Source organism: Haplochromis burtoni, unplaced genomic scaffold (genome assembly GCF_018398535.1).
Source record: "Haplochromis burtoni strain Fernald_Lab_line unplaced genomic scaffold, NCSU_Asbu1 Contig_163, whole genome shotgun sequence".
Taxonomy (NCBI): domain Eukaryota; kingdom Metazoa; phylum Chordata; class Actinopteri; order Cichliformes; family Cichlidae; genus Haplochromis; species Haplochromis burtoni.
The window spans coordinates 130,458-142,343 of record NW_024582524.1 but is presented as its reverse complement, the minus strand read 5'-3'; the positions used below and the strand labels follow the sequence as shown (position 1 = coordinate 142,343).

General features: G+C 40.7%; 2 protein-coding genes across 2 annotated transcripts; one reads left to right on the top strand and one right to left on the bottom strand.

Moving 5' to 3' along the window:
• Nucleotides 1-1,804: 1,804 nt before the first annotated feature.
• Nucleotides 1,805-10,042, top strand: tomm7 (translocase of outer mitochondrial membrane 7 homolog (yeast)). The gene is made up of 3 exons (XM_005932904.3): nucleotides 1,805-1,981; nucleotides 7,483-7,531; nucleotides 9,303-10,042. Exons 1-3 carry the CDS (start codon nucleotides 1,879-1,881, stop codon nucleotides 9,316-9,318), a joined length of 168 nt encoding a protein of 55 aa, XP_005932966.2. The 5' UTR covers nucleotides 1,805-1,878; the 3' UTR covers nucleotides 9,319-10,042.
• A 112-nt stretch (nucleotides 10,043-10,154) lies between these two features.
• LOC102312333 (interleukin-6-like) lies at nucleotides 10,155-11,630 on the bottom strand. Its single transcript, XM_005933013.2, has 4 exons — nucleotides 11,449-11,630; nucleotides 11,222-11,323; nucleotides 10,966-11,118; nucleotides 10,155-10,564 (listed from the first exon to the last, which is right to left on the bottom strand). The coding sequence occupies exons 1-4, from the start codon at nucleotides 11,611-11,613 to the stop codon at nucleotides 10,361-10,363; spliced, it is 624 nt and encodes a 207-aa protein (XP_005933075.2). The 5' UTR covers nucleotides 11,614-11,630; the 3' UTR covers nucleotides 10,155-10,360.
• Between the last annotated feature and the right edge of the window lie 256 nt (nucleotides 11,631-11,886).

The window sequence follows — 11,886 nt, the reverse complement described above, 5'->3', positions numbered from 1 at the left end:
TAAAAATCAACCAGTATGATAAGAATCTGGTCTTTATGTTTACAATCACACAGTATTCTCATTAAAGATGGAGAAGCAATATTACCCCTGCCCCACCAACCCCCCACCCCCCTCGCTCCTTCCTGAACTGCTGTGTATTTGATGGCAAAAATTTAAAACCAAGACAAAGAGGATTTGGGTTTTTAATGGATGATGGCTGTGTGTGCGTGCGTGTGTGATTTAAGTATTAAATTTTGCACATGGAAGAACAAATGAGTTGTGTTTTTTCAGCGCTGGTATTTTCTTATTCATGAGAAAGTTTTGACTCTCAAACATTGTCTTTCCCTGTAAGAGAAAAATGCTTTGTTGCTCTTTTTTTAAAGGTTCCAAAGTGATTAAAGAATTTGGTACTTCACAGTGAAGTTCCACTGACTCTACCTTAAATGTGGAAGATCGTCTGAAGCAACAGGGCATCTTTCCCGTCCTGTGAGCCACTCACCATTCCAGCTGTTTGTAGTGCTTTAGTGACGTGTTTCCTGTGTCTCCTCTTGTCGTTCATCACTGCACAAGACATGGTGATATTCTCTTGTACCAGCAAACAAATAAAAACTCCAACCATCAGCTAATTTTGATGTCTTAAATCAAGCGTTCATGCTGCTCGACCCCCAAGCAAACTTGTAGTCTGTTGTCTGTATACTAGAGCTGTGTGTCTGTAGCGTGGTGGGACAATAATCATGTTTTTCTGTGTGTGGTTTAACAGAATGTGAACGGGTAAGCTGTTGTTGTACATCATACTGTTGTACTCAAGACCGGTTATATTGGCCTTTCTACGTCTGAAAATAACTCACTGCTACAACTTCTGGGAATAAAGTGTTTCTATATTTCACTTTTCTGCTCTTGTGTTTGTTTTTCTGCTCATCACTAAACATCACACTAATAAAGTCACCTGAAACCCTTTCAAGTTTTTATATAAAGCATGCACATACAGGACTGTGACAAGTCTGGAGTCACCCCTCACTTCTTATTTTTAAAGTGATCTTGAGCAGTAGCTCTCTCTCCATGCCGGGAGAAGGCATGCTGAGGTACACAAGAACTGGACTGAAAATCAGTAGATACTGATGACCCCCAAACACACTGCCAGTGCAGTGGAAACATACCTGAATAGAAAAAGACACAACACAATGCTGCCAGTGATGGATTACTAAAGCAGTGTGGGATCATTTTGACAGCGAGCAGAACAAAATGTAGCCAACATCTGGAGAAGAGCTTTAAATGTTCTTCAAGAATCCTTAAGACTACTTCAAGAAAGGACAAGTAATCTTGCCTCAGTGTCTAGGCTGTGTTAAAGAATAAAGGTCCTAGTACAAGATATTGACTTTCAAGCTCTGTTTGCCTGTCTTACTGTATTTCAGTGTGTCTTTAGGATTTTGTGCATCTGTCAATAAATAACTGCTCCCATTTTTTTCTAGCAAAACTGCTCCATAGGTACAGTATATAAGTTTAAACCATGTGTGTGATGTGATTTGCTTTCTGCTGATCTTTATGGTTGTCTACATCCACAGTGGAGAAGAACATTGCTCCAAACTATTGACTCTGGGAGGGCCTAATGTTAGTTAAACGGTTTTATCGACTTAATAAAGTTTTGGCTTTAATTAAAGCCAAATCCGCTTAAAGAAAACTGGCATAATCAGTAAAATCATCTCATCGAGAACATGCTATCTGTTTCTAAAGTTAAAGTGTGGCAGTTTAGCATGTAAACTCCAACCAGCCGCCGCCACACGCCCATCCACAAGGAGGCGTCCTATGACAGCTGGAGAAGGTAAGTGTTTAGCTCTTCAACATCACTTCCTTTTTCCTGCCCTTGGAAGCAGCACGAGACTGTCTGTTCGGGATCATAACATGGCTAAACTGAGCAAAGAGAGCAAACAGCGGCTGCAGCAGCTGTTCCAGTGCGGCCAGTTTGTCATCCGATGGGGTTTTATTCCAACCGTGCTGTACCTCGGTCAGTATCCGAATAGGAGTGAGGGGTATGCGGCGAGATGATGCTAATGCTAACCGGTTAGCGCAGCTTCTTAGCATTAAACTGTATTTTCTTCTGTCCCGGTGAGGTTGACGTGTTGTATTGGGGCCCTCGTTAAAACAGCATATCAAACATAACATGATTAATAAAATGTTGCGAGCCCCAGTTTTATTTTTAATAAACTGAAGTGTCTCTAGTCTATCAGCTATGGCTTTGCTGTACGTTGTAGAGGAACTCATGTAGCATGAACTCATGCTATGGATTTGTATGGCTAATCAGTTTTACCTCAGATAGACAGAAATATTATAATTCTGATCATTTATCAGTACTGATACATGTGAGACTTTATCAGAGGCGTGAGCATTAAAGCAGATGCCTTTGTGTCAAAGTAACTGAGAATAAAACAGAAAAACATGAAGGAGATTTCCCTGGCCTGGATTTTTATAGCAGATAACCTTTAAAATGTTCTGCAATATTACATAATTATAAAAAAAATATTTCTCTCTTCAGTATTGAACATCAGAAATTAGGCTTTCTGGTACGAGGTGGGTAATAAGCAAATGAATAATGCCGAAAACAGAGATTTGAGATGGGAAGCTGTTCTTGAAGTACAGAGAGAGATTTTTATCGTGGTGGAAGCCAAACGGCAAAGGTCAGAGGGAATTAATGACGACATTTATCAAATTTGAAGCGTAGTTTAGTTTAATACTCAATTCCGATTTTTTTGATCAAATCCGATTTTTTTTAGTCTGGTTGTTCACACTACAAATAAAATGTGACAGAAAACGTGCTCTAGTGTGAACCCTCAAGCGGCCCGCATGCGCAAAAGAAGACGTCACACACAACACGCTCTGTTTAGACCCAGACCAAACAGTATTGTTTGACTGATGGCCCTAAATATAAAGACTTGTTTCGGACTTTATGTTTCCTAATTTTGCTTGAAATTATAAAGTTATTTTGTTATTTACATATGGCCTAATAATTATCCCTATTGCTGTTTTAGAGAGGAGCGGTGCTTCAAAGGATAGTTGCAGATTTCTGTCAGAATCTGCAGATTATACAGTACAAATAAAACAACGTTTCTCCAATGTTGCCTTCCCAACAGTTTCACTAACATCTACACTAGATGGTCAGGAAGTGTTCGGGCGCTTCTCCGGCGCCGATAATTGGCGTCTGTCTTGTGTCAGTGACGTAAAAGACAGATGTAATGTGACACGACCATTCAAGCAGCAGTCACTTTCTAAAACATCAGATATGTATCGGATTCAGTACCACATACGAAAGTGACCTAGGTCGGATTTGAAAATATCAGATTTGTGCTGTTCAAACTATTATACCATGATCAGATATGGGTCCCATAGGGTCAAAAAGTCGGATTTGATGCGCTTTCGCCTGCAGTGTGAACGTAGCCTTTGGTGGGGGTTTTTTTGTTTTGTTTTGTTTTTTTTAAACCAGTGCTGATAAGGCAGGAAAAGTAGGTATGGAGATGTATATGAGCTGCTCTAAACACGTGTAACATATATTCACATAGGCCGTATATAAATATAAATATAAATGTCTCTTCTGAATTTTAAAGCAAAGCAGGCCAAGAAAATATGAGCGATTTTTTTTTTTTTTTTTTTTTTTTTTTTTTTTTTTAAAAACAACAACCCAAAAGCCCTCAAGCAGTCAGCAACAAAACGGGGTCTGAATTTTAAAGGCGAAAGGTTATCTCTTTATCTTACAAGAAGACCCAAAACACATCGCTTGTCTGTATGTAAATCAATAAGATTTCAAAATTGCCCAAAACGACAAGTTTACTGATATTGATATATCTGGTATAGGCCAATGTTGGCTCTTATTTGTTGCCCACTCGCAAACATAACGCCAGCGGTGGAACCCTACTTGATGTTTTTAGAAAAAGGGAAGGATGATGGTTTATCATGGCATTTACCACACATAGAGTTGATTGGGTGGCCTGCCCAAGTAAATTAACAGACCCCTGGTATATTTTCTGACTCATATTTTTTTAAACTTTTTATTCTTTTAAATTTGTGGACAGTCCCTTCACTCTTATTTTGAAAGTTAAGTTTATGCTAACCTGCTAGGATTCCCATGTTGTGCCCCCACCTCCGCCACAAATGCATATCATTCTGTTTGCAGCACTTTGCTGACTATGCGAGTTGAGTTCCCTTCTGCTTTAGTGATGTAAACTGTGACCTTGTGTGCCTTACGGGTAACACGTCCCTGTGGTAGTAGATTCAAAACAGTTTTTCTTCAGACATTTCTGTGATCCTGAAATAGCTGGCTGTGGTTTGAAGGAGTGTTGGGGAAGACCTGTGCATCACTGTATTTGGGAGCTTTGATGGGGAAGTTGAAACTTTTGCATGGCTGTGGTTTGGATTATGTGGGGGAAGTTGAGACTTGTGCATGTGTGACCATACGCCTTAAGAGATTCCTCTCAGTATATTGGAAACACCAACAGTGATGTCACACTTTCTCTCATTTCCCTCCTGCTGAGCCTTTTCTGCATGTGCAGCTCATTTACTTGGGGAAGAATAGTCTTAAATTAAATACATGCTGCTGTTGGGTTACCACCATTTTCTATATATTTCAAGCAAGTTAAACAACTAGTATATTAAATGATGAATGTTTTCACGCTATGGCTATACCACATATATTGTGTCAGATAATATTACGCAAGAGCAAGAGTGGTGCGTCAGCCTCTGATGACAATTTGGTGCCTAAACATGGGGCTACTTCAACAGCCTCCAACATCTTTGCAAAAGATACAAGAAAACTGAAAGAGGCAAACGTGTTTCACCACTTGAGGCAAAAACATAGTCGATATGCACTACGAGGCTACAAAGGAGATACTAGCAGCTGGTGATGTACCACCCAAATGGAAAACCATTTACAGCACTGTTGGAGCGATCACTAGTTAAGACAGGAAGAGCAAGTGGTGTTGTGAAACAAACTGAAGTAGTTAGATGGTGGAAAAGCAGGACTTGACAGTGGGGGAGTCTGGCTAGGCCACTCCATGACCTTAATATGCGTCTTTAGCCCCTCCTTTGTTGCCTTGACAGAATGTTTTGGGTCATTGTCATGCTGGAAGACCCACCCACGACTCATCTTCAGTGTCCTGGCTGAGGGAAGGTGGTTCTTGTCCATGATTTTACAGTACATGGCCTTGTTCATAGGACCATCAATGAAGTGAAGTTGTCCTTGGCAGAAAAACATCCCCAAGCATAATGTTTCCACCTCTGTGCCTGACTGTGGGGATGGTGTTCTTTGCTTCATACTCAACATTTTTCTTCCTCCAAACACAGCAGGTCGAGTTGACGACCACACCACTTTCTCCTAAACCTTCTCTGAATAATTTAGATGTTCACTGGCAAACCTTAGACTGACCTTTAGATGTGGCCTCTTGATGCCAGGAGCGTCTGTAATTGATTGGCTGTGTGGCATACAGAAGACATTCTGTGGGAGCCCGAATTCTGGATGGGTTGTAGGGGATCAGCATCACGGGCTGCTTTTGTGCTTACATTTAACTTAGGCTGTGTCACTGGTGTTGCACCATAATACTGCTGCGGATGCTATCGGCACCTTCTTTTAATAAATTCACACTTCAGATTAGGAAGTGTGTCATCAATGACAGCTCAGTGGGAAATGTCTATCATTTACTTCCACTTGTGATTGCTGCTGCCTGCAAGCTGCAAGTGGAGCAAATAAAAAAAAAAATTTCTACATTTCAGAAATCTTGTTACGGAAAACTTTCTTGAAATATCGTGATGTAATTTGAAGGCTACGTGGCCCATCCCGGTTTCACACATGAATGAATACCTTCCTGCACTTAGCTCAAATCAGGACACTCTGGATCAGAAACATTGGTTAAGGCGAGGGTGCTGAAGGGGTCGAAGCATACAGGAGCTGTAAAGTTGGTGACGATTTCACCGGACACCTACGTGTTCTGTTATCACATGGAAACAATCACTCTGACTTCGCACTGGATAAATGGCCTGTATTTGTATAGCGCTTTACTAGTCCCTAAGGACCCAAAAGCGCTTTACACATCCAGTCATCCACCCATTCACACACTGGTGATGGCAAGCTACGTTGTAGCCACAGCCACCTTGGGGCGCACTGACAGAGGCGAGGCTGCTGGACACTGGCGCCACCGGGCCCTCTGAACACCACCGGGCAACAGGTGAAGTGTCTTGCCCAAGGACACAACGACCGAAACTGTCCAAGCCGGGGCTCGAACCGGCAACTTTCCGATTACAAGGCGAACTCCCAACTCTTGAGCCACGATCGCCCCACGATAGATTCTGATACACCTGTATGTAATTAAACTTAGACACAGTGATCACCTGACGGGTCTAAACAAAACAGCCAAAGAAATCAGGTTTTACCCTTGATATTAGGAGAGTGGTAACAGGAGGCTATTTTTCACCTTCTGGGATCCTCTTATCTTTTTTTTTGGAGAATGTCTTGTGTCAGGCTCAACTACTTCCTTGACTTTAAATGAAGGCAGAAGTATTGATATCAGGGGATATGAATTTGTAGTCTTCTGCTGCTTGTGGAATGATCTGATCTAAGCTAGTTTAATGAAAGCAAGATGTTTTGCTGGGTCTGTTTGCATTCTGCTGACGCACTGTAATCACTGAAGTAGCAAATGATTTGCTTCATTAGTTCTCAACAGGACAGTATTTTTACTCACTGTGGCTCGAAACTAGTTATAAACCACAATATGAGTAAAACCGGTGCTCAAATTCATATCTCCAAATTTGAGGGACCACCCCCACCCCCAAAAAATGCTTTCAATAAGGGGGATTTATGTTTAGATCTTGCCATCATCGTATTTCTTTTCTCATCTTTAAAGTTTCGGTATATTCTTTTTTCCTCTGTCATGTGTGCACCAGCGCTTCAGCACTAATCGAGCCCCACTCATTTGAGCTTTAACATTCAAGTGAAAATAAAGCGTATCTGTAACCGGAAGGTCGCCGGTTCGATCGCCGGGCTCTCTGTCCTGGTCGTTGTGTCCTTGGGCAAGACACTTTACCCTACCGCCTACTGGTGTTGGCCAGAGGGGCCGATGGCGCGATATGGCAGCCTTGCTTCTGTCAGTCTGCCCCAGGGCAGCTGTGGCTACAACTGTAGCTGCCTCCACCAGTGTGTGAATGCGAGAGTGAATGAATAGTGGCATTGTAAAGCGCTTTGGGTGCCTTGAAAAGCGCTATATAAATCCAATCCATTATTATTATTATTAAACCTAAATGGTATGGAGCTGAGCAGTAGAATAGTGCACTTTACATGAGTTATTTACACATTATAAAGTGTACAAAAGAAGTTATGTTCAAGGGGTACAATGTGGTTTTGTGTGGGGAAAAATATTGCACACGAGGACTGCACTGAAATTCAAAACTGTTAGTTGGTGTCTTGTATATTTGAACGTGCCTTACAAGAATCACCTCGTAATTCTTATTTATGGTTTTGACTTACAGGTTTCAAACGAGGAGCAGATCCAGGGATGCCTGAACCTACTTTCTTAAGGTAAGACAAATCTGTCTGAGATGTGTGTAATAAAATAAAGCATCCTACTCCTAGATCCAAAGTCAAATAATACATCGGGGGTTTTTTTTGGGGGGGGGAGCTCCTGACCAACAAGATTTATGTCCAGTCTCATGAAGTAGGGTCATTGTAGGGATTATTCATGTACACTTAGACCATGTACATAAGGATGAAAATACATTATATGTCAAAACAGTTCATTCTTTAAGTAAAACTGCCCATTTAACAAAGTTGAATGATAGCTTGAAGAGAAAAGGATGTGTGATGTCTTAATACCCGCCTTGGAATACTGATGTGAGGCTATTTTTAGTCCTGTAATAATCTCTTATCTTTTTTATTTCTGTTTTTTTAATTTTTTTTTTTTTTTTAAGAACCTATTGCATCATGTACGGCTTGTCTGTTATCTCAGTATAGATAAACAGGAAAAAAGGTAACCTATATTTACCAGAAACTGAGCTGCTTGTTGCGCCTCCTCCGCCTCCCCAGTCTCAACAGCCCGTTGCTAATAATATCAGTGTGTTTGTTTTTACTTTATATAGAGATTTGATTTTGTTTAAATATGAGAACAAGCAAATAATTCAATATGAAATTATGACTTTAGTTAAGCTGTGGTCATTGTTTTCAATATTTTAGAAATTAACATGTACATTTAGTGTCTTTTTTAGCATGTATGACGATGCTGGTCAGGTACAGGGATGGCACTGAGAATAAGTGAAAAAAGCAACCTATGTCCAAGGAAGACTTTAAAAGACTTTCAAAAAACTTGGAGAACTGTTGCTCTACACCACTTAAAAAAGTTACAAGAAAGTCTGGCTGCTTGGAAGCAAAATATAAAGAAATGAGTCGGCACAAGACTTTTGCACCGTTCTGCAAAGCATTTAAATATGATGTACAAGTGGTATGATAGCAAAATTCTCTATTTTGCATTTTAGTGGATTATCTTAAAATCATGAGATGTAAATTTTTTTTGTTTGTTTTCCAGGACTTTAAAGCCCCTTTTCCATCAGTACCTACTCGGATCGACTCGGCACCGTTCGCCATGGTTTACAGGGTTTTCCATTAGGTCATAATACCTGTTTTTTTTTAAGTACCTGCTTGGCCCGGGTTCCAACGATCCAAACACATATTAAAATGTGACATCATCAGACTGTATACCACCGATTGGCTGGTCAGTAGCGTCACTCGATGGAAACAACTGTGTTCCCCGAGTCTGACAAAAAGCCACGGACCGAGCAGTAGGTTTATTCTTGCCTCGACATCCACCTTTTATATAGCCTTTGTTTTGCATGTTAATTACATCGCGGGACGCTTTGATGCGTTGCTGTGATGACAACCACACACGCTGCGTAGTACTGAATATAAAGGAAAACCAGTCAAGTCGTGGCCGATCCATGGCGAGTCGATCCAAGTATGTACTAATGGAAAAGGGGGTTAACTGTTTCATCCCATGGGGGGATGTGTTTTTTGTTTGTTTGTTTGTTTTTTAAATGCACTGCATTCTGCTGAGCTGCGCTAAACAACATCCTGTACAACTCAAAATTGTTAAGTTTTCAGGACTTCTGTGTGTTAGCAGCCCATGTAACATAGTTACATAGTGATAGTTGTGATAACGTTTGTAAGCATGTTTTTTTTTTTTTATACATATATATATATTTTGGCAATGCTGTTAATACATCACACTATTATTTCCTCACTATGTCAGTAACATATTTCCAAGGATGTTTTAATATTGATTTTCTTTGTTGTCTTCTAGCTTGCTCTGGGGCTGAGGAACATCTTCACACGACCAATCCCTAACCATCAACCAAACCATGTGAGCCACCTGTGACTGGACGAAATGGACTTCTTTTGCTTTCCCCTCTAAAAATAATAATGATCAGATGACATTTGTACATTGTTTCTCACTATCTGTAAAGTGTTGATTGGATGTTATCCATTTCCATGTAGTCTGTAACTATGGTACATGTACAGAGATGTGTGAACAGGTTTGTCCCTTGAAATACATGCTGATTTGGACTATCAGTTGGAGGGTTATTTTTTGTTAATGCGAAGCACTGATGTTTGTTTCCTGTTTTTTTCTTAGTTTTTATTTGTAATTTAACATTTCTGAAAATAAATCCTCAAAGAAACGACTCTTTTCTTCCTTAATATAAACAATCCAGTCGCTTTCATGCAGAAGAAACTGATAGCAAATATTTTACTGAGCAATTATAAAGTTTTGGTATATCAAATGTATCAATCTTACATGGTAATGATGAGTCATAGTCATAGATTAACGGGAACATTTTCCGTCCACCTTTAAATGTGTGTATATAAATGTGTTGAGTTGACTGATCTAAATCTAAGTGTCAAGATTCATGCATTTGCAGAATGCGCTGCTGCGTTGAAATGTGTGAAATGTCGGGGAAAGAATAAGTCCTTGCTTTTTATGCAAATGATTTTTTTTTTATTTCAGCATATGCAAAAAAATAAAGTCAGTTGTGTTACATAAGAGATCACTGTACTGTAAAATTCTTTAACAATAAATAGTAATCAGCACCAGAAATGCTAATTACAAGTACAGTGCAAATTGTATTTACACTGCATTTCTCCTGCACAATAGATTTTTCTCTAATAAATAATCTCTACCAATTATAAATAAGATAAATAAGAATAGCACAGCAGGTGATTCTACATACACAGTATGTTGCTGTGGGGCCTGCTGTACCCAGAGGAGGTTATGATCTTGAGAAAGTAGGAGTGTCAAAACCATCCAGTTTTCCCTGAGTTATTATTTCATAACTGAATGTAATTTGAGCATTATTCGTCTTTTTAGCAACTGGTATCTGCTGATTGGTTCAGTTGCTTTTCCATTCTACAAACAGCTCTTTTCCCCTCACTCAGGAAGGCTTTGAGGGCTCTCAGGATGCTGTAGGCGTTCAACTTGCTGTGGTAAGGATCAGGGCTGTTGACCTCCTTGAGAAGCTGCTCCTCCTCACTGCTGGTCAGCGGTGTGACTTGATTGCTGTTTTTCATCTGTGGGTTAGAAGAGATGGTAGAATGAGGTGTTATTTAGGAACAGGACGCAGGAGTGATAATGTGACAGTACTAAGACAACAGGCATTCTGGTGAAACAATGATGTAGTATGAGAGGTGATGTATTTAATTGAGATTTTGTGCTACCTATCACTTCTGCTCCTCTCACATTTACAATAGAAATGTTGTTACTGGGCTTTGTGACAGCTAAAGGTAGAGAAGTCACCTTTTATTGTGAATTTTACTTTTAATATCTGTATGTAGTGGATTGTTTTTTTTTCTGAAGTAAATCTACTTTATCTGTCTTCCTAACATTACTGACAGGAAATACCCAAGAGACTGCTGCAAAGTCAAATTTGACTTTTCCTCGGAGGATAGTTAAAGACGCGTGTCAAACCCACCTTTCCTTTGACCATGCCGGCCAGGTCGATCAGAGTGCCGATGTTTGACGGAGCGTCGGAGAAGTTCAAACTGCCGCGGTACTCCTTCTCTACGTGCTTGAGTAAAACCGAATAGATGAGCAGACCCTTGGCCAGCGTCTGGAGACAAGTCTCCTGCACAAAGGAGAGAAGAACAGCCCGAGTTATCGAACTAACCCCAACCCCTCCACCGACCTTTGTTAGTGACAGCATTAGAAAAAGAGAAAGGAGCTCTCACCTTTCTGAACTTGGTAATATTGCAGTGCTTCGGGATAGAGGCGGGGGTGTGGGAGTCCAAAGCTTGATCGCGATTCTCCAGAGTCTGGAAATGGTGCTCAAACTAATAGAAAAGAATTAAAATACAACTTAAATAGGCTGGAAGTATTTTAGAGTCCCAGGGGTCCGAGGGAACCCCAATCGGACTTGATGACACCTGTTAATCATAGTTAATGAGCAGGCCCTTACCGCTTTCTCGTATTCTTGAGCTGAGTCAAAGAGTGACCTCCATATATTAAAAGGCTTGACAGTGGACATCTCCGCCTCCTCCGTCTCCTCACCTGAGAAGTCACCTGCCACACTTCCGTCTTCAATCGGAGCGCCGGAAGCGCAGAGAAGCAGAGCGGCCAGCATCACCGCAGAGAAAACGTGCACATCTGCTTGGGGAGACAGAACAAGAATGAACGAATGAATGAATGAAAAGAGGAAGATACGCAGGAAACTCGCGCACCACAGCCTGCAAATTACTTACTGAATATAGAGGGCATGGTGCGCTGCTGGGAAGCACTTGTCAAGTTTCCGCTGATGCTGAAGGCTGCCAGGGCCAGAAGGAATTGGCTTGTATCTGAGATGCGCTGTTTTTATACATTCCTCAGACGAATGGGATTTTCCAATCCCGACTTGCAA

Coding starts and splice junctions, on each gene's coding strand:
- LOC102312333 (XM_005933013.2), bottom strand. CDS start 11,613: ATGCTGGCCGCTCTGCTTCTCTGCGCTTCCGGCGCTCCGATTGAAGAC. Junction 11,324..11,448: donor CTCAAGAATACGAGAAAGCG/GTAAGGGCCTGC, acceptor CTTTTCTATTAG/TTTGAGCACCATTTCCAGAC. Junction 10,565..10,965: donor CCGGCATGGTCAAAGGAAAG/GTGGGTTTGACA, acceptor TCTAACCCACAG/ATGAAAAACAGCAATCAAGT.
- tomm7 (XM_005932904.3), top strand. CDS start 1,879: ATGGCTAAACTGAGCAAAGAGAGCAAACAGCGGCTGCAGCAGCTGTTC. Junction 1,982..7,482: donor TCCAACCGTGCTGTACCTCG/GTCAGTATCCGA, acceptor TTTGACTTACAG/GTTTCAAACGAGGAGCAGAT.